Genomic DNA, 20,486 nt, shown 5'->3' with positions numbered 1-20,486 from the left:
ATCAGTGGCCTCTTCTACGGTTATAACAAGGCCAAAGGTAAGCGTGAGGAACAACACCTCATTTTCTGTGTGGGCAAGTTGCAGTCTTATGGATTCTGTATCAAATTCTACAAGTTCAGTTAACTTGTTTCACTGTTTGTATCAGAAGTGGTTACTTCTGCTGTAAACCATCCATTGGTGAATCAACTAGCCCATTGGTGATATTGGTTCAGTCTCTCTCCCTCCACTAGCATCGCCTGACCTGCACGGTATGTTCTGAAGCCTTGCATCTCACATTTTTTACTTTCCTTTCTCTGCATTCCCACTCTCTCGCTGTCTTCATTTACAGCATTTACTTTGCATTCTCTTTCTTTAACTACCTCATTAGCCCATTGACATTATCATTTTGTCTACAAGATGCCGTGGCATCTCTGGCCTCATTCCATCACACATATTCCCATTATCCATGCCTCACCCACCCTCTCTGCAACTTAAACCTACTGTTTTCTCTTTTGCTCAGTTCTGATGATGGGTCTTTGATGTGTCATTATCACAGTTTCGCTTTTCACAGGTGCTGCCCTGGAGTGTTTCCAGAATTCTGCGTTTTTATTACACAAACATCTAGTTTTGCGGATACACTGATGATTGCATCCATGATTTATATGCAGGACCTCTTTGAATACTATGAAAATAAGTAAATAATCTGGCAAGAAATGTAACAAAAAGATAAAGATCTTCTCCCAAAATTGGAAAAAAAATACAAGCTAAAGTTATTGTCAGTCCTGTATTTACTGAGACAGGAGAAATTATATTGAGGAATATGAAAAAGTAAAAAAATGAAATGTCTAGAGTGAATGAGGAACTCAAATAAATTGGGATTAGTTAACAAAAAAGCATTGGAGAAATGAAGGGACAGAAAGGTGATAAATCCTCAAGTTCTCATAATCTTCATCGTTCAGACTTTGATGCTGGAAGTTATTATTGAGGAGATGGTAACAGGACAAAGTAAAACATAATTGGATTCATGCAAGATCTACTTTGCATTAAATGTTAAACAATTAGATTGAGGAATGTTGCTAATCTGGGGAACATGAGTGTCCTATACATTTAATCCTCTCAAAATCAACACATGGGCACAGTAAACAATGAATGTGGGAAATTTTATCTTGGCCTTTATTGTAAGACGATTTGAGTACAAGAGCTGGAATATCTTGTTCCAATTATCAAGGACCCTGTTGAGATTGCATCTGGAAAACTGTTTACAGGTCGCCCAACCTTATTTTGGGATAGACGGAGTGCAGCCAAGGAACACAAGTTTGATTCCTGAAATGGCAGGTTGGTTGGTTGAGGAATGAATAAGATAGACTTGGCCTATGCCCTCAAGAGTTTAGAAGAATGTAAATTGACCATTGAAATGTATAGATTTGCTAAATCACCTGATGGAGTAGATGTAGGTTTGATGTTTCCTGTGGTTGGTATGTATGGAACTGGGTCATAGCCTTAAAATAAGTTGTTGTCAGGACAGGTTTAGGTTTATTATTGTCATGTGTACCGAAGAACAGTGAAAAGCTTTGCTTTGCATACTATGCTCTACGATAATCCACAACACTGGTGCCCTCAAGGATGTATTCTCAGCCCCCTGCTTTACTCCTTATACACCCACAACTTTGCAGCCAAATACAAATCCAACTCAATTTATAAATTCGTAGACAATATCACCATAGTGAGCCGGATATCAAATAATGACAAGACAGAGTACTGGAAGGATATTGAGAACTTCGCATTTCATGCCAAGACAACAACCTTTCCTTCAATGTCAGCACGACAAAGGAGATATTGATCGGCTTCAGGAAGTGAAACGGTACACATACCCTGGTATGGCTGAAAGTTTCAAGTTCCGAAGAGTAAATATCACCAACCATATCAAAGCTAGACAAAAATGCTGGAGAAACTCAGCGGGTGAGGCAGCATCTATGGAGCGAAGGAAATAGGCAACGTTTCGGTCCGAAAATCTTCTTCAGAATACCTTCGATTTTCCAGCATCGGCAGTTCCTTCTTAAACAGCCATATCAAAGCAATGGCCAAGAAAGCAAACAAAAGCCTTTACTTCCTTAGAAAGCTTAGGAAGATCGGCATGTCCCCAACAACTCTCACCGACTTCTGCAGATGTGCTGTAGAAAGCATTTTATTAGGATGCATCACGGCATGGTTCGAGAACAGCTCCATCCAAGACCGCAATAAATTGCAGAGTTGTGAACACAGCCCAGACCATTGCACAAATCAACCTCCTTTCCATCCACTCCATCTACACTTCATGCAAGGCCACCAGCATAATCAAGGACCAGTTGCACCTGGTCATTCCCACCGCTCCCATCTCCCATCAGGTGTGAAGACGCATACCTCAGATTCTGGGACAGTTGTTGTTATCAGGCAACTAAACCATCCTATCACCAACTAGAGAGTGGTCCTGAGCTGCCATCTATCTCACTGGAGACCCTCGGATTATCTTTCATAAGACTATACTGAACTTTATCTTGCACTAAATATGATTCCCTTAATCCTGTATCTGCACATTGTGGACGGTTGATTGTAATCATGTATAGTTTTTGATGACTGGATAGCCCACGAGAGATAAAGCTTTTCACTGTACCTCAGTACACGTGATAATGATAAACTAAACTATCCAAGCATTGGATACATCATACATAAATACAATCAAGTCCAACTCAAGTACAATAGATAGAGCAAAGGGGAAGATACAGAGTGCAGAATAGAGTTTTCAGCATTTTAGCACATCAGTTTCATATACAAAGTCCAATGTCTGCTATAGGGTACAGGTGAATCGTACAGTACCCAAACCTTTGGAAGCACCGTTTAGAAGCTGGATAACAGAGGAGAAGACGCTACTCCTGTGTCTGGTGGTGCGTGCTTTCAAACTTCTGTATTTTCTGCCAGATGGGAACAGGGAGAAAAATAAATGACCTGGGTGGGACATATCTTTGATTATGTTGGCTGCTTTTCCGAGGCAGCATGAAGTACACATGGTGGCAGTGCTGGAATGTCTGGTCTGTGCAATGAACTAGGCTACGTCTATAACTCCCTGCAATTTTTTTGCCGTCTTAGGCAGAGCTGTTACCAAACCAATCTGCAGACGCTTGTAAGAGTCATTTGGAGATATGTGGAATTTCCTCAATCAGAAAATGAGAAGAAAAGTCGTCACCCATATCGGGTGGTGAATCTCTGATAAGTATATTCAGGACAGACAACAACTTTTAAGATACAAAGGGGATCAAAGGATATGGAATTAGTGCAGGCGAGTAGTGAAGAATTAAAAGATAATCCATAAACTTATTGAATGGCGCAGCATGTACTAGGAGATGAATGCCGACTTCTGCTTCTATTTCTGATTTTCCTACATCTCTGACATAATTACTCCATCCCTAATTGCTTCTCTAAACTTATTGAATGGCGCACAGCACATATTGACCAGGAGATGAAGGATATGCCATGACAATCTTCCTGCTTCTATGATTCTGATTTCAGATTTCTCCTACATCTCTCTGACAAATAATTATAGAGAACAACAGTCCATCCCTAATCTGGTCAGCAGCGGCCTCTCTCTATCCGACGATTCAGATTTTTTGTTGGGGTGTGTGTGTGGGGGGGGTGGGGGTGGGGTGGGAGGGGGGGGGAAACTTAATCACTCTGGGGTTTCCGTTGTCGTACAGGAGCGGCCTCCACATATCGACCCGTCAGGAGTCAGGGGTAAGGACCTGTTCCTGAAGGAGAGTCGGAGCTCCATCTGTGAACGACATGATTTTTATGACAATCTAGTAGCCTTGCGGTTAAGAGTTTTTTTGGCCACCACGCCGGGGGCTCTAACACCAGAAGTGATTTAATTTTACCTATATATAGCCGGGGGCTATGACTTTGACTCTGACATCGGGGGGGGGGAGAGTGCAGTGGAGAGATAAGATTCAGATTTCTCCTATATATTTCAATTCTCTAGACTGGAAATTCTGGAAATGTTGAGGATAGAGAACAACAGTTTCAGATAGCTTTTACTTTCAACAGCAAATTGGACCTGCACAATTGTGTCAATTATTTATTTTTGACATTGTTTCATTGACTTATTCCACTCATCAATTTAAATTGATACTTACAGTGGAACTAACACAAAGCCTGAATCTGTGCCTAAAATTAAAGAACTGCAGATACTGAAAATCAAAAAAAAAAATCAGCAGGTCAGGCAGCTTCTGTGGAGAGAGAAGTAAAGTTAGCATTACAGATCGATGAATTTTCATCAGATCTAATCAGGTTGTTGACTTATTTCTTGCCCGTCTACAATAATTCAAGTAATTCAAGTAAGCGAGTAATTCAATCATTCGCCAACAGCATTTAATGAAGCCACAGCATTAAAAAAATCAGGACTTTCCATGTTTTGTGACATAGGAGGCCATTCAGCCCATCAAGTCAATGCTGCTCGTACAGTGATCCCTTTACTAAAATTCTCTGGAACATATTCCTCCCATATTCCCATCTACCTCCCTCACATTCTACCATGCGCATACACATTAGGGGCAACTTGCTCACCAACCTGCAGCTCTTTGGTATGTATGAGGAAACTGGAGCACACCAAAGGAAACGCAAGCAGCCACAGAGAAAATATAGCAACTCAACGTGAACAGCACTAGAATTTAGGACTGAACCTGCATCTATGAAGCAGCAACATTACCTGCTGCACCACTGTGCTGCCTATGTGTTGGATGAATACTTTGTGAATTTTGCACCTTTCCAGCTGGTGGATACAAATTGCCCCCTTTGCATGATATACAGCCGAAAACAATCTTAAAGCAAAATGAAAATACTCTGCCTTCTGTTCAAGGGTTTCTTTAAAATCCTCCTCCCACCAAACGCCTTGTCATCTCTGAAAACTCCTTGAAATTTGGCTTTGTGCGAATCAGCTTGGGCCATTTTCCAATGCTATCAGCACTACAAAAGTGTCAGTTGTGAACATCATAACTTCAAATAACGCTTCGGTGAGCCTTTCCAACGTCAGGAAGGAAGATCCCAATATTACATCAAAAAAGTATAAAATTAAAGAAATGAAAATCCTACCTCACAGAATATTGGTAATTTTTTGGCAAAATCAACCACCCTTGTTATTGCGGGCGTGATAATTCTTGTAAACTCACTGAAGGCCTCCAGGTCCACCTTGCTCCCTTCGGGTGCATTCTCTATTGGTGTCTGCCCAATTTCCTCAGGCTGCAAAATGAACACAATATCACGTGAAAACATATCGTGCATTCCAACTTATGAAGTTACTACGCACTTTTTGCTGCAACAATTTAAGGTTTAACGTTAAGCTTGTCAATTTACGAAACATTACATTTTGCGCTCTAATTTCTCTAAGAATGCGAGGTGCCTTTGTTTAAAATTAGAGTTGAAATACTGGCATTTTCAGGGAAAGGAAAAATCCACTTGAATCCATAGCCTGGCGTTTTTTCACAAACCGACTTAATGCAGTGATATTGTTGGGAACACATACGCCTGTATAATCCATCAATAAGGTTGGCACATTGGCATGGTGGTAGAGTTCCTGCCTTACATTGCCAGAGACCCAGGTTTGATCCTGACTAGGGTGCTATCTGTACCAAATTTGTTTGTTCTCCCTGAAACCGCTGCTGTTTCCTCTGGTTTCCCTCCGCATTCCAAAAACGTACAGGTTTGTAGGTTAATTGGCTTCTGTAAATTTGTCCCTGGTGTGTAGGATGGAAATAGTGTAAGGGTGATAGCTGGTCATTGTGGACTCTGTGGACCAAAACTGAAACCCAGCAAACCAGGGATCAAAGACCCAAGGAATGGATAATCAGAAGTGCGAGGCGAGGAATGGATAATCAGAAGAGCAAGCCTTTTAATTTGCAACTTGAATGCAACATTTATGGTTTAAATTGGATCAGGTATGAATAAGGTTTGGCTAAATTACATTCCTAATTACATTCCACAACAGAGCCAGGCTCTGATCAACAGGTGCAGCACATGAATGACTATATTCATGTATGAAAATCAGATTATATTCATGCTGTTATGCATATACAGTGGCTTGCAAAAGTATTCATACTATTCATACCTCATTCCACATTTTGTCACGTTACAACCACAAACGTAAATGTATTTTATTGGGATTTTATGTGATAGACCAACACAAAGTGGCGCATAATTGTGAAGTGGAAGGAAAATGATACATGGTTTTCAAATTTTTTTACAAATAACAAACTGAAAAGTGTGGCATGCAAAAGTATTCAGCCCTTTACTCTGATACCCCTAAATAAAATCCAGTGCAACCAATTGCCTTCATAGAGTCCACTTGTGTGTAATCTAATCTCAGTATAAATACAGCTGTTCTGTGAAGGCCTCAGAGGTTTATTAGAGAACATTAGTGAACAAACGGCATCATGAAGCCCAAGGAACACACCAGACAGGTCAGGGATAAAGTTGTGGAGAAGTTTAAAGCAGGGTTAGGTTATAAAAAAATATCCCAAGCTTTGAACATCTCACGGAGCACTGTTCAATCCATTATCCAAAAATGGAAAGAGTATGGCACAACTGCAAACCTACCAAGACATGGCCATCCACCTAAACTGACAGGCCGGGCAAGAAGAGCATTGATCAGAGAAGCAGCCAAGAGGCCCATGGTAACTCTGGAGGAGCTGCAGAGATCCACAGCTCAGGTGGGAGAATCTGTCCACAGGACAACTATTAGTCGTGCACTCCACAAATCGGGCCTTTATGGAAGAGTAGCAAGAAGAAAGCCATTGTTGAAAAAAAGCCATAAGAAGTCCCGTTTGCAGTTTGCCACAAGCCATGTGGGGGACACAGCAAACATGTGGAGGAAGGTGCTCTGGTCAGATGAGACCAAAATTGAAGTTTGTGGCCTAAATGCAAAACGCTATGTGTGGCGGAAAACTAACACTGCACATCACCCTGAACACACCATCCCCACTGTGAAACATGGTGGTGGCAGCATCATGCTGTGGGGATGCTTTTCTTCAGCAGGGACAGAGAAGCTGGTCAGAGTTGATGGGAAGATGGATGGAGCCAAATAGAGGGCAATCTTGGAAGAAAACCTGAGTCTGCAAAAGACTTGAGACTGGGGCGGAGGTTCACCTTCCAGCAGGACAACGACCCTAAACATACAGCCAGAGTTACAATGGAATGGTTTAGATCAAAGCATATTCATGTGTTAGAATGGCCCAGTCAAAGTCCAGACCTAAATCCAATTGAGAATCTCTGGCAAGACTTGAAAATTGCTGTTCACAGACGCTATCCATCCAATCTGACTGAGCTTGAGCTATTTTGCAAAGAAGAATGGGCAAAAATTTCAGTCTCTAGATGTGCAAAGCTGATAGAGACATACCCCAAAAGACTTGCAGCTGTAATTGCAGCGAAAGGTGGTTCTACAAAGTATTGACTCAGGGGGGCTGAATACTTTTGCACGTCACACTTTTCAGTTTTTTATTTGTAAAACAATTTGAAAACCATGTATCATTTTCCTTCCACTTCACAATTATGCACCATTTTGTGATTATGTCTATCACATAAAATCCCAATAAAATACATTTACGTTTGTGGTTGTAACGTGAGAAAATGTGGAAAAGTTCAAGGGGTATGAATACTTTTGCAAGCCACTGTATATAGAGAAAACACAGAGAAACAAAGCAAAAGTCAGACTTCCATCACTGTTCTGCACAAATAAATCAATCAACGTTACCCTTTGAATATAGAAACAAGAGGAAAATAATGCCACATATTCAATCATATATGGTTCAATGAAATTAAGATATATATGTAAAAATATATATGGAAACAGGCCCTTCAGCCCACCAAGTCCATACCGACCAGCAATCTATCATACACCAATTCCATCCATCATGCCAGGGACAATTTACAGAAGTCAATTAACCTACAAACCTGCACTTCTTTTGGATATGGGAGAAACCGGAATATCCAGAGAAAACCCATGTGGTAGTAAGGTAGCAACTCTACCGCTGCGCCACCATGTCACCCCATTAAATTATTTTTTCTGTAATATATTTATTATGGTGTCACGTGAATAAAGATGAACACATGATTCTGATTTCTGCCCTTAGTTGGATAACACACATGTCCAGTCATTGTGTCTTATGGCTGGTTTTCAACCTCTTCAGGCTGAAGGTCTCGACCCGAAACATCACCCATTCTTTCTCTCCAGAGATGCTGCCTGTCCTGCTGTTTTTCTAGTTTTTTGTGTCTATCTTCAGTTTAAACCAGCTTCTGCAATTCCTTCCTACACTATTTGTTACAGGTCATATTCGCATAATATTATTTACCTCAACTAAGTTTTTTCTTCACCTCCGTTGCTGCAGAGAATACAATACCAGTTATCAAATCTTTCTTCAAAATGTAAAAAACATTCCAGCCCTGCCAACATCTTCATAAATCGCCCCTGGATCCTCTCCAGAGCAATTGGGCCCTTTCCACAATGTGTCATAGTCTTGCAGCATGGAAACAGGCCCTTCATCCCAACTTGTTAATGCAGATCAAGATGCCCCATCTAAACTAGTCCCATTTATCCGCATTCGGCCCATATCCTTTTAAACCTTGTGTGTGCCAGTGTGTGTATGAGAGTGTGTCAGTGTCATTGAAACAGCGACAACATCCAGAATGAGCGGAGACTTGGTGATGCCCGGGGAGCGTTTCCCCCCCCCCCTGGGAATGCAGGCCGGCCCAGGTGCTCCTTGTCCAGCTGGGGTCTGGGGGAGATGAGGGTCAGTGACCCGGGGGTCCGCGGGAGGTAAAGGTCAGTGACCCGGGGGTCAGGCATTGGAGCGGAGCCTTAGCCCGAGATTCATCGCCGCGGCTCCGGAAGCGGCATCGATGCCCCCACTCACCCAGTCAGCTCCTGGCTCCGGGTTAAAACTCCATGGGGTGTGGACAGAGAGACCGACGGACATAGAGCCGCCGGAGGTGAGGGTGGGAGGTGTGAGCCGTGCCTCAGGGGGGAAGGGGGAGGGGGGTTGGTGCTGGGACCACCGCCGCCGTGTCTCACCTATCACACCATCTGCATGGGAGAAACTAAACTACTTTTTTTCCCCTAAAATCATCCGTCAGGCCGGTAGATTGACAGCCCTGCTTTAAACCAATCCCCTCTAGTGCTTGAATCACATATCCCGGGAAAAAGACTATGCATTCACCTGATATTCCCCTCATGGTTTTTACTCACCTCTAAAACAATTGTTGCTTTATTTTGAACTTCCAGCACCTGCAGATATTTGAGCGTGAGAAATTTTGTGATCAGCGTGAGAGTGTGAGAATTTTGTGAAATGCGTGAGTCTCACGCTCAATGCGTGAGAGTTGGCAGCCCGGCTAATAATGCAAACATTTTATCCAAGTTCCAATTGTTTGGACAAAAATCACTTATTACTGTTTTAAAAAAGTTAAGTTTCTTTATGACCATTTCAGAAATTATGGTACTCAACAGACAATCAACTAACAAATTAAAGCAAACTAAAAAAAACTAACAAGTTTCCTTTCCTGACTCTTATCTCATAAGTACTTTAACGCTGTTAACAGAGCAAAGGGATATTCTCAAGAATCAAAATGGGGAAAGTGGGGGCAATTTTGCTTAAATGTTAATTCTAAGCCCATTCAGATCTGCATAGAGTTATACAACATGTACATGGCTGGCCCAATTTGTCCATAATGATCAAGTTGACATTCTGTGTGCCCAGGGGCTGGCTGCCGTTCCCAGATCAGCTCGCGTCCCAGGGACTGGCTGCAGTTCTCAGGTCGGCTCGCCTGTACCGACCCCGCAAAAACAAATTGAAAAAAAAAAGTGTTTTTTCGGGTTACAGGCCGGATTCAACCCGTGTGCCGTAGGTTGCCGAACCCTGTCCTAGATGTTTGGCCCCATTTTTTACAACCGATTCACCTGGTTAGTTCTATCACCGGCTGCTTCATGTTGTCAGCAGCTGCACATCCAACCAAGAAAGATGAGAAGAGAGGAGAAAAGACGCGACGTCACTCACAGCCGCCAACTGACGCGCTTCCCCAGACCGCACAGATCGCTGTGATGTGGCGCAAAGAGACAAACTGTGCAGGGACTGAAGACAGCGTGAGAATTCTGTCATCAGCGTGAGAATTGGCTGAAATGCGTGATTCTCACGCTCAAAGCGTGAGAGTTGGCAGCCCTGTCTAAGGCCAGGATGTGACAACAGACACACAGGGAAACACATACACAAAGGAAGACACACACACACACAGACAGGGAGACACAGAGAGACACACACACAGGGAGAAACACACACACACACACAGAGGGATACACACACAGGGAGACACACACACACACACACACACAGACACACAGAGGGAGTCCTTCCCCCTCCCTCCCTCCATCCTCCCCCTCCCTCCCCACTCTTTCCTCCCCTTCCTCCCTCCTCCCCCATCCTGCCCTCTTTCCTCCCCCCATCCCTCCCTCAATCCTCCCCCCTCTTTCCTCCCCCTCCCTCTCTTCCTCCGCAGGAGCAAGATGGTGCCTGCCTGCAGCGACATTCACGGAGCACCAGAACCTAAAAGAACCTACTATCCTACTGGCCAATGTACAGTCCCTTGAAAACAAAGTGGAGGACTTAAGGGCAAGGCTGCTTTATCAAAGGGAGCTGAGAGAATGCTCTGTGTTCTGTTTCACAGAGACATGGCTCACCCCCAGCTCCCCAGACTCAGCGGTCCAGCCTGAAGGGTTCTCCATCCACCGTATGGACCGTACACAGGCATCTGGGAAAGGGAGAGTAGGGGGCGTCTGCCTCATGGCCAACTCTGCGTGGTGCTCATACGTGGCAGTCCTGTCCAACTCCTGCTCTCCACACCTCGAACATCTGGCGGTGAAGTGCCGTCCCTTCTACCTCCCGATAGAATTCACCTCCATCATCCTGACCGCGGTCTACATCCCACCCCAGGCAGACGTCCGTCTGGCACTGGAGGAGCTGCACGCCGTGGTCAACAAACACCAGACGTCTTACCCAGAGGCATTTACCACCATTGCTGGGGACTTCAATAAGGCGAACCTCAAGAAATCACTCCCTAACTTCCACCAACATGTCTCCTGCTGCGCCAGAGGACCAAACACCCGCGACCACTGCTACACCACCATCAAGAATGCCTATCGTTCTGTCCCTCGCCCTCACTTCGGTAAGTCCGACCATACTGCGATGCTGTTTCTTCCTACCTACAGGCAGCAATTAAAGAGGACGCACCCCAGAGGTGAGGACTGTACAGAGCTGGTCGGGGGGGGGGGGGGGGGGAGGGGGGGGGGGGGGGAGTGTTTCCCAATCAGAAACCATAACAACTCCAGGACTGTTTGGGATCTGTAGACTGGGCAATGTTCAAGGACTGAACGGGCAACGGACTTGAACGAATACGCCACAGTCGTTACAGACTTCGTAAATAAATGTGTGGAGGACTGCATCCCTACCAAAACCTTCCGAGTGTTTCCCAATCAGAAACCTTGGATGAACTTTGAGATCCGCACTCTTCTGAAGACCAGACACAGGGCATTCACGTCCGATGATACAGTGGTCCACAAGAAGTCCAGTTACGACCTTGGTAACGCCATCAAAAAGCCCAAAAGGGACTTCTGCTCCAAACTGGAGGATGAGACAGATGTTCGGCAGCTGTGGCAGGGCCTGAATGCAATCACCTCCAACAAGGCAAAATCAGGAGGCAGCTCGAATGTCGGCGAAACATCACTCCCTGACGAGCTCAATGCGTTTTACGCACGCTTTGATAGGGAGAATACTGATGTGCCTTCCCGAGCCCCCATTCGCTGTGATGGTATTTCAGTCTCAGTCACAGAGGCTGACGTCAGAAAATCCTTCAGAGGGGTGAACCCTCGAAAAGTGCCTGGACCTGATGTTATACCTGGTCGTGTTCTAAAAACCTGTGTGGACCAAGTGTGGCTGGAGTTTTTACGGACATTTTCAACCTCTCACTTCTGAGGTCTGAGGTTCCCACCTGCTTCAAAAGGGCATCAATAATACCGGTGCCCAAGAAGAGCAAGGTGACGTGCCTCCATGACAATCGACCAGGGGCACTAACGTCTGTGGTGATGAAGTGCTTTGAGAGGTTGATCATGGCGCAAATCAACTCATACCTTGACAAAAACCTGGACCCACTGCAGTTCGCTTACCGCCACAACAGATCAATGGTGGATGCGATCTCGCTGGCCTTCCACTCCGCTCTGGACCACTTGGACATCAAAAACTCATATGTCAGGCTGTTATTCATTGATTACAGCTCAGCATTTAATACCATCATTCCCTCCAAGCAGGTTACCAAACCTCGCAGAACTGGGTCTCTGCGCATCCCTCTACAATTGGATCCTTGACTTCCTTATTCACAGACCACAGTCTGTTCGTATTGGTGGAAATGTGTCAGACTCGATAACAATCAGCACGGGAGCACCTCTAGGCTGCGTGCTCAGCCCCCTGCTGTAGTCACTCTATACTCATGACTGCGTAGCTGTCCATCATCAAGTTCGCTGACAACACCACTGTTGTGGGACGTATCACTGATGGGGACGAGTCAGAGTATAGAAGAGAGATCGAGCGACTGTCCATATGGTGCCAGCACAATAACCTGGCCCTCAACACCAGCAAAACCACGGAACTGATTGTGGACTTTGGAAGGAGTAGGATGGGGACCCACAGTCCCGTTTATACAACACATCGATGGTTGAAAGGGTCAAGAGCTTCAAATTCCTGGGCGTGCACATCTCTGAAGATCTTTCCTGGTCCGAGAACACTGATGCAATTTTTAAGAAAGCACATCAGCTCCTCTACTTCCTGAGAAGATTACGGAGAGTTGATTTGTCAAGAAGGACTCTCTCTAACTTCTACAGGTGCACAGTAGAGAGCATGCTGACCGGTTGCATCGTGGCTTGGTTCGGCAACTTGAGCGCCTTGGAGAGGAAAAGACTACAAAAAGTAGTAAACAATGCACAGTCCCTTCCATCAAGGGGATCTATCGCAGTCGCTGCCTCAAAAAGGCTGGCAATATCATCAAGGACCCACACCATCCTGGCCACACACTCATCTCCCTGCTACCTTCAGGGAGAAGGTACTGGAGCTTGAAGACTGCAACAACCAGGTTCAGGAATAGCTATTTCCCCACAGCCACCAAGCTATTAAACTTGGCTCAGACAAAACTCTGAACATTAATAGCCCATTATCTGTTATTTGCACTTGATCAGTTTATTTATTCATGTGTGTATATATTTATATAATGGTATATGGACACACTGATCTGTTTTGTAGTCAATGCCTACTATGTTCTGTTGTGCTGAAGCAAAGCAAGAATATCATTGTCCTATCAGGGACACATGACAATAAACTCTCTTGAATCTTGAATCTTCCTCACCCTCCCTCTTTCTCCTTCCCTTCCTTCATCCCCTCCCCCTGTCTCTCTTTGCCTCCATCCCTCCCTTTTTTTCTTTCCCCCTCTCTCTCTCTGTTTCTCCTCTCCCTCACTTTCCCCGACCACCCATCTGGTGTTGCATGGATTGGCGGTGCTGACGCTGCCGTGTGAGTTGAAGGGCAGGAGGGAGCAAGGGAGCGAGGCTGCAGCGGCGACCGGCAGCGCAACGCTCACAGCCGGTGCACAGAGGCGCTGACACCCGGCCGCTGTACATCCGACCAAGAGAGAAGAGACGCGACGTCACTCACAGCCGTCAACCGACGCGATTCCCCAGACCGCACGGATCGCTGTCATGTGGCGCAAAGAGACAAACTGTGCAGCAAAGATCGTATAGCTCCGCTATAGGATCTTTGCTGTGCAGGGACTGAAGACAGCGTGAGAATTCTGTCATCAGCGTGAGGGCGTGTGATTGGGCTGAAATGCGTGACTCTCACGCTCAAAGCGTGAGAGTTGGCAGCCCTGCATCGATGGATGTCATTTGAAAATGCCTGGATGCTGACCTCGTCTCCACCTGCCTGCACTCATCTTTACCTGGACAAGGTGGTTGAATATTGTTCCTCTGATCCTAGAGGCATCTAGTTCCATGCTGTGCTTACACTGCGGCCCTGACTCTCCAATTTACTCAAAGCCTTTGACAGCTCATTTGCTCCTTAGGAGTTTTTAAATGTTTGTTAAAGTCAGCGATATTTGCAAAGTTTTCCAATAGATTGAAGTAACTATGAGGCTTAAAAAAAAAACGAATTCAAAAATAAAACATTCAAATATTAATAAATAATTAAATATAATACAAATAAAACAAAACAATCAAGCACTTATCTTTTCCAGTGCACTATTTACAATCATAGAGGTCGACATCTGACCTTCAGCTTAGCTCTTAGCTTTGTTGCAGGGATTGAAGCCTGAGTGAGGTTTGCTGAGCTGTAAAGGGCTGATGGTCAATGGTTTCCACAGAACCCATAGTTATCTGGCCACCCAATTCATGCCAAGCTCAGGCTGTCCATCACTTGGTTTCTTTTGGTTCGCCATTGCTTTCCTGCTAACTTGAACTGAAATCCGTACACCTCACTCTTGCCTCATTCTGTGATTACTATATCTGTTACAGCAATGAAAAATATTTGAGTTGAACTGCATTTAGAACCTCAGTGAAGAATATTTGCAAATTCTCACATTTATATTTTTCCATTTGGGGAGGCTTTCCTTTCTCAAACCTTTGTGGCTGAAGATGGAATATGATCAAAACATTTACATGGAGGTGCACAGGATACAGGTTAAGTCAGGGAGTGAATGGACAGTGCCTGATTTTTTTGCGCTTTGCCAAGGAACTTGCCAGAAATTTCCGTTTCTGTTTCCAATGGTCTCCTTGTGCATTGGTGGCGATGTGAGCCTCTGTCACTGATCGTATAAGTTCCCATTCCTCTTCTGTTGGCTCAGGTTTATCAACAAGTGTTTTTGTCACCTCCTCTCGACGCCTCTTCTCTCGGTTCTCTTCTATTAGTTTACGTTTTGCTAGCCGTTTGCCATCATCCAATACCACTAATTATACAAAAATAGGAAAATGCAAAATTACCATTTTTCCTACAATCATTACCTCCCCCACTGGTCTTACATTGCTGTGACTGGAAAATTGGTACTAATGTCAATTTAACACGTTCCCTTGACAAACATCCAGATTACTGTCGTCAAGAATTTCTTCAGTATATTATCTTCCGATACTATCAGTCTTTTAGAAATAAAATGAAAATCATGAATGGTAGAAACTTGAAATTTAAAAAAAAGTGTTAAATAGGCACAGGGGATCAGTGTTCAAATCTTCTAATTACTTGAAATATTATCACTTTTGTCCCACAAAAATATACTTTGTTCATAAAATTTGTAAATACAGAATACAGTGAATACCTATGTTATCATTTTCAGCACAAAAAATATCATTGCTGCTTCTGGCATTAATGTGCATTTTCAGCTTTTGGTGTCTACAAGGAGAGAGTCCAATGATGTTCATACTGTAAATATTCCTGCATTCGATTCTGTAAATAATGTTAGAATGGGAACCCCGAAAGGTTTAGAGGGAAGGCTAATTTTAAAACCATAAAAAACAGAAACAAAGTAAATAGTTAAAGCAGTGATGTAAAATTTGCTTACAGTCAGTTGCCATGCCAACAGCAATGCACTTTTTGAACCGGCATTCTTGACATTGATTCCTTGTAACTTTATCGATGATACATTTTTCTTCATGTTTACAACTGTAGGTTGGATGAAGGTTTTTCTGTATAGTTCTCCTGAAAAAGCCCTAAAATCAAAAGATCAGGATTTATAGGAAAATCTTCTTTTAGTTCATCTTATGACACGGTGACATTTCACCCTAAAAAATTGAAAACTGCTATTATTCCTTAATCTCTCCTGTGCACTAATCCTGTAAGAGGAGATTATTTCATTCTATAAAGTCTGGGCATCGCTGTGAAGCCCAACATTTATTCCTTATTCCTAACATAGTTTGGGAAGGTAATGGTGAGCTGCATTGCTGCATTCCTGCTGGTGAAGACACTCCTGCTGTGTTTTTGGATAGGGACTCTCAGAGTTTGGACCCAATAATGACGGAGGAACAATGATAGTCATGATTTGAATGGGAATTCGCAGATAGTGGTGTTCCCATAGACTTTCTGGCCTTGTTCTTTTCGGGTTTGTTGCTGAAGGAGCCCAAGTAATTAACCAAATCTATAGATGGTATAGAAACATAGAAACATAGAAATTAGGTGCAGGAGTAGGCCATTCGGCCCTTCGAGCCTGCACCCCATTCAATATGATCATGGCTGATCATCAATTGGGAATAAGTATTGGGAATAAGTGCTCAGGATGCCTGATGGGTTACCAATTAAGTGGTTGTTGATGTGACATTATCTAGATAAGTGGTAGGTGTCCATCATTCTCTTGACTCATGCCTTGTAGATGGTGGAAACGCCTTATGCTATCAGGTTGCGAGTCTCTAGCCACAAGATACCTAGTCTCTGATTTGTTTTTGCCACCACAGCATTTATGTGGCTGAACCAGTTGAGATTCTGGTCACTGGTGATCCCCCCTCCCAGATGTGTGGTTGAATGTCTAGGGTGGATGTTTCGGTTCGCTCGTGTTGATGAGGGACACCACCCAGGACTTGCATGGTGCTTTGGTACTTGCCACGTATTAGCCTGTGCCTGAATGTTGATGTCTGCTGCGTGCAGGACAAGCTGGTTCTTTTATTGAGCAGTTATGAATGGAACGATAGATGGAACAAACATTCCCAGTTCTGTCCTTGGGAAGGAAGTCCTGGAGTGGTACAGCACAGAAACGGGCCCTTTGTATCACCATGTCTATTCCATCTACCTTTATCCATCTACACTAATCATATTTCTTTCCATTAAGACTGAATCTTTATGCTCCTTGCATATGTAAGTGTCTAAGTGCCTCTTCAGTGCAGCAATTGTATCTGATTCTATCACCTTCTCCGAAAGGACAGTCCAGATATTAAGCACACTCTAAAAAAATCTTGCCCTTCAGATCCCCTTTAAAATTCCTTTCTCACTTTGAATCTAGGGCCTCTTGTGTTTAATACCCCTATCATGGGGAAAATATTTTGACTATTATATCTATACCTCTCATAGTCTTATAGAATAGAATAGAATAGAATAGAATGCAATTTATTGTCATTCAAACCTAGGTTTGAACGAAATATCATTTCTACAGTTTTTTACATTACAAAACAATCCAAGACCCACACTTAACACAGTTTACATAAACATCCATCACAGTGAGTCTCCAACATCTCCTCACTGTGATGGAAGGCAAAGTCTTTATCTCTTCCCTTTGTTCCTTCTCCCGTGGTCCAGCAGTCCAAATGCAGTGTCGAGGCGAACTGGGGCTCCGATGTTAAAGCCCCGGCGGGTGATGGTAAGTCCTGAGGCCGTTTAAGCCACGCTGGGCGATGTTAGGCCCCGGCTCCATGTCCTTAAACCCGCGATTCCAGCGGGAGAAGTCGCCGTTGCGGAGCTCGGAAAAGCGGTCTCCCACCAGGGACCTTCGAGCTCCCGATGTTCCCGTCCACTGGGTCTGCGGCCGGTGCCTCCGAACTCCAAAAGTCGGGTCGCAGCCGCACGCCACCACAGCTCTTCCCGCTCCGAAGTTGGCCAGCTCCGCGATGTCCGTTCCGCAGGTTCTGTAACTGGAGCCCCCAGGTTAGTCCCGGCCGGAGGTCGCCGCCGGCTCCACGATGTTAGGCCCAACGACATCTGAGACCCGACAGGGAATAGTCGGGTCCCCACACAGGGAAGAGATTTAAAACGGTTTCCCCCACAGCCCCCCCACCACCCCCCACATATACACAGCTAAAAAAAATAATAAAAACTAACTCAAGACATACATTTAACAAAACAAAAATAAAAAAAGACAGACGACTGTAGTCGAGCCGCTGCCGTTAGGCGCCGCCATTGTACATGTTGTTGTACAGTGTTATATACATCAATCAGGTCACATCTCTGCCAGAGCCACCTATCTTTTTCTGTAAGTGTTAGATTTAGCTCTTAGGGCTGGCAGAATCAAGGGATATGGGGAGGGCAGGAATGGGGTACTGATTCTGGATGATCAGCCATGATCATATTGAATGGTGGTGCTGGCTCGAAGGGCCAAATGGTCTACCCCTGCATGTATTGTCTATGTTTCTATGTTTCCACTCCTATCTGACTTCCGTAATGCATCGCCTTGTACTTGCTAGGATTAAATTCCATTTGCCAATGCTTCAAAACAGTTGAAGATGGTTAGACCACCGCCAAAGCCTCAAGGAACTCCTGTAGTGAAATCCTGACCATGATAACAGACTTCAAACACTAATAATTATGTACCTAGGCATGGGTTGTATATTCAACTACTTAGTGTTTTTCTCTTGATGCTCATTGGCATCAATTTAGCCAGGCTTCCTTGATGTTGTGTTGATGTCCAGATTAGTCACTCTTCCCTCACCTTTCAGTAAACCTGGGCGATTTCCCACATGTTCGGTTTGATGCCAGTGCTGAAACTCCCTTACAACAGTTTGGCCAGAGACGCAGCTAGTTCTGGATCCCATGTCTTCAGTATAGCAGCTGGATTTTATTGAGCTCCATAGACTTTCTTGTGTTCAGTGCTCTTAACAGTTTTCTGATAGCATGTGAAATTAATTTATCATCTAAAGACTGGCTATCGTAGGATCCAGCATCATCTGGATGAAGACTGATGCCAGTACATCTGAGCAGCAGGTTGGATGATTGACCAGATGATGCTGAATTAGCAAAAGGTGGAGTTAATAAAATTTCTGAGTGCTCTATCAACATGACCTGCTGCCAGCAGTATCAACCCTCTGCCAAAGAGTAGCTGTAAATGTCCATATTGTCTTTAGGCACTGTTCTCTTCTGATGCAAGTGCATATGATTTCCATCCTTCTGACTGTGCAGCTCTTCAGCAATACTGTCTCAATATATCACATATACAAAAATGCACATTAGATTAAAAGAGGAAATATTAAATACTGTATTGAGTATTGGGGACAGCTCCATCCAAGACTGCACCGCAAGAAATTGTGGACGTTGCCCAGTCCAACCTTATTCCCATTTGGAATCAGAGTATACATTTTATTATTTAAAATCTACTTCGGTATCAAGTCATGAGTAAAATCTCTTATATCGCTTTAAAAAAAAGGCGTGATTCTGGGACATAACAACATGATCGAGATCTTGAGAGGAACGGATGGTGGGAGAAGTAAACATGAAAGAGGACTGATTTAAGGGTCAGTTTAAAAAAGGGGAGACAATACTCAAGTAGAGGGAAGTACTTACAATGAAACAATGTGGTAGGATAACACGTTGAGGTCTGTGAACAGTTTTACAGCATTTGAGATTGCCGGTGTCCTTACCTTACACCCTTCACAGGTGATGCAACGATAATGATATCCTGTGGCCTTGTCAGCACACACAACACAAAGCTCATCTTTGTCCAGATAACTTGGAATATAACCTTCAAAATGACACAAAGGGAAATAATACGTTACAAAAATATCTACTAAGGTGCAATGACTAAAATAAGATCCTTCAAGTCCACCAAGAATGCCTATGAAGAACCCAAGGTCAAAATGTAACCTTTCATCAAAGGGCAGACATTTAGTAATAGAAAGTCTCCTGACAGTATTTTGGAAAATGGGTTTACACTGTTTTAACCTTTTCCATTACTTTTATTGGATTTATACCAAAAACAATGTACTTAGATTTGTAAACATATAGAAGGACGAAATGCTAAATGTTTCTAATCAAGGTACTTGTCTAGAAATAATTATTTATGTTTAAGAAAGAACTGCAGATGCTGGAAAATCGAAGGTAGATAAAAATGCCGGAGAAACTCAGCGGGTGAGGCAGCTTCAATGGAGCAAAGGAAATAGGCGACGTTTCGGGTCGAGACCCTTCTTCAGACTGATGTGGGGGTGGGATCTAGAACTAATGGTATGTTGGAGGATATAGATATTGTCCAGTGTGAGGTTTTCAAATTTTTTAATACTTTTGCTTTGGAAATGAACAAATGCTCGCAAGATACCCAGTCTCTGTTTTTGTCGCCAAAGTACTCATATGAGTTTTTGGTTACTGGTGGAACCCCCCCCCACGATGTGTGGAAGTTGGCAACAGTAATGTAATTGAATGTTAAGGGTGGATGATTAGGCTCCCTCTTATTGATGCATTGTTACTTGCTACATTATTCGCTGCAAATTCTACTTTATCATTGAGTTTCCTGATCAGTTAAGAGCTAATGATAGCCAAAACAAAATGTAAAACGTTCTCACATTTCCTTCTTTCTCACCTTCTTCTCAACAACACTCATCGCCTAATCCCCTATCAGGGTACTGGGAAGGAGAGCAGTTGTTCCAAAAGGTGCCAGTTTTTACAGAATATAATCTCATCAGGCCCAATTGGTTTAGTATGAGGCTAGATTGGGAAGTTAATCGGTCTTGG

At 43.8% G+C, this 20,486-nt stretch overlaps 1 protein-coding gene across 11 annotated transcripts in view; it reads right to left on the bottom strand.

The window, feature by feature from the left end:
• The window catches only part of thrb (thyroid hormone receptor beta), a 191,208-nt gene that overhangs the window by 10,715 nt on the left and 160,007 nt on the right, over positions 1-20,486 (bottom strand). For 9 of the 11 annotated variants that reach the window (XM_055660625.1, XM_055660676.1, XM_055660653.1 and 6 more), the window contains 4 exons: positions 19,403-19,503; positions 15,631-15,778; positions 14,819-15,024; positions 5,098-5,244 (listed from right to left, as the gene is read on the bottom strand). In XM_055660625.1, the coding sequence (XP_055516600.1) occupies positions 5,098-5,244; positions 14,819-15,024; positions 15,631-15,778; positions 19,403-19,503 (602 nt within the window). The remainder of the gene's footprint in view (positions 1-5,097; positions 5,245-14,818; positions 15,025-15,630; positions 15,779-19,402; positions 19,504-20,486) is intronic. The other 2 variants (XM_055660701.1, XM_055660692.1) reach the window with 1 other exon arrangement.

Source organism: Leucoraja erinacea, chromosome 2 (assembly GCF_028641065.1).
Source record: "Leucoraja erinacea ecotype New England chromosome 2, Leri_hhj_1, whole genome shotgun sequence".
NCBI classification, from domain to species: Eukaryota; Metazoa; Chordata; class Chondrichthyes; order Rajiformes; family Rajidae; genus Leucoraja; species Leucoraja erinaceus.
Note: the sequence above shows the minus strand (reverse complement) of the source record. Positions and strands in the feature narration are given on the sequence as shown.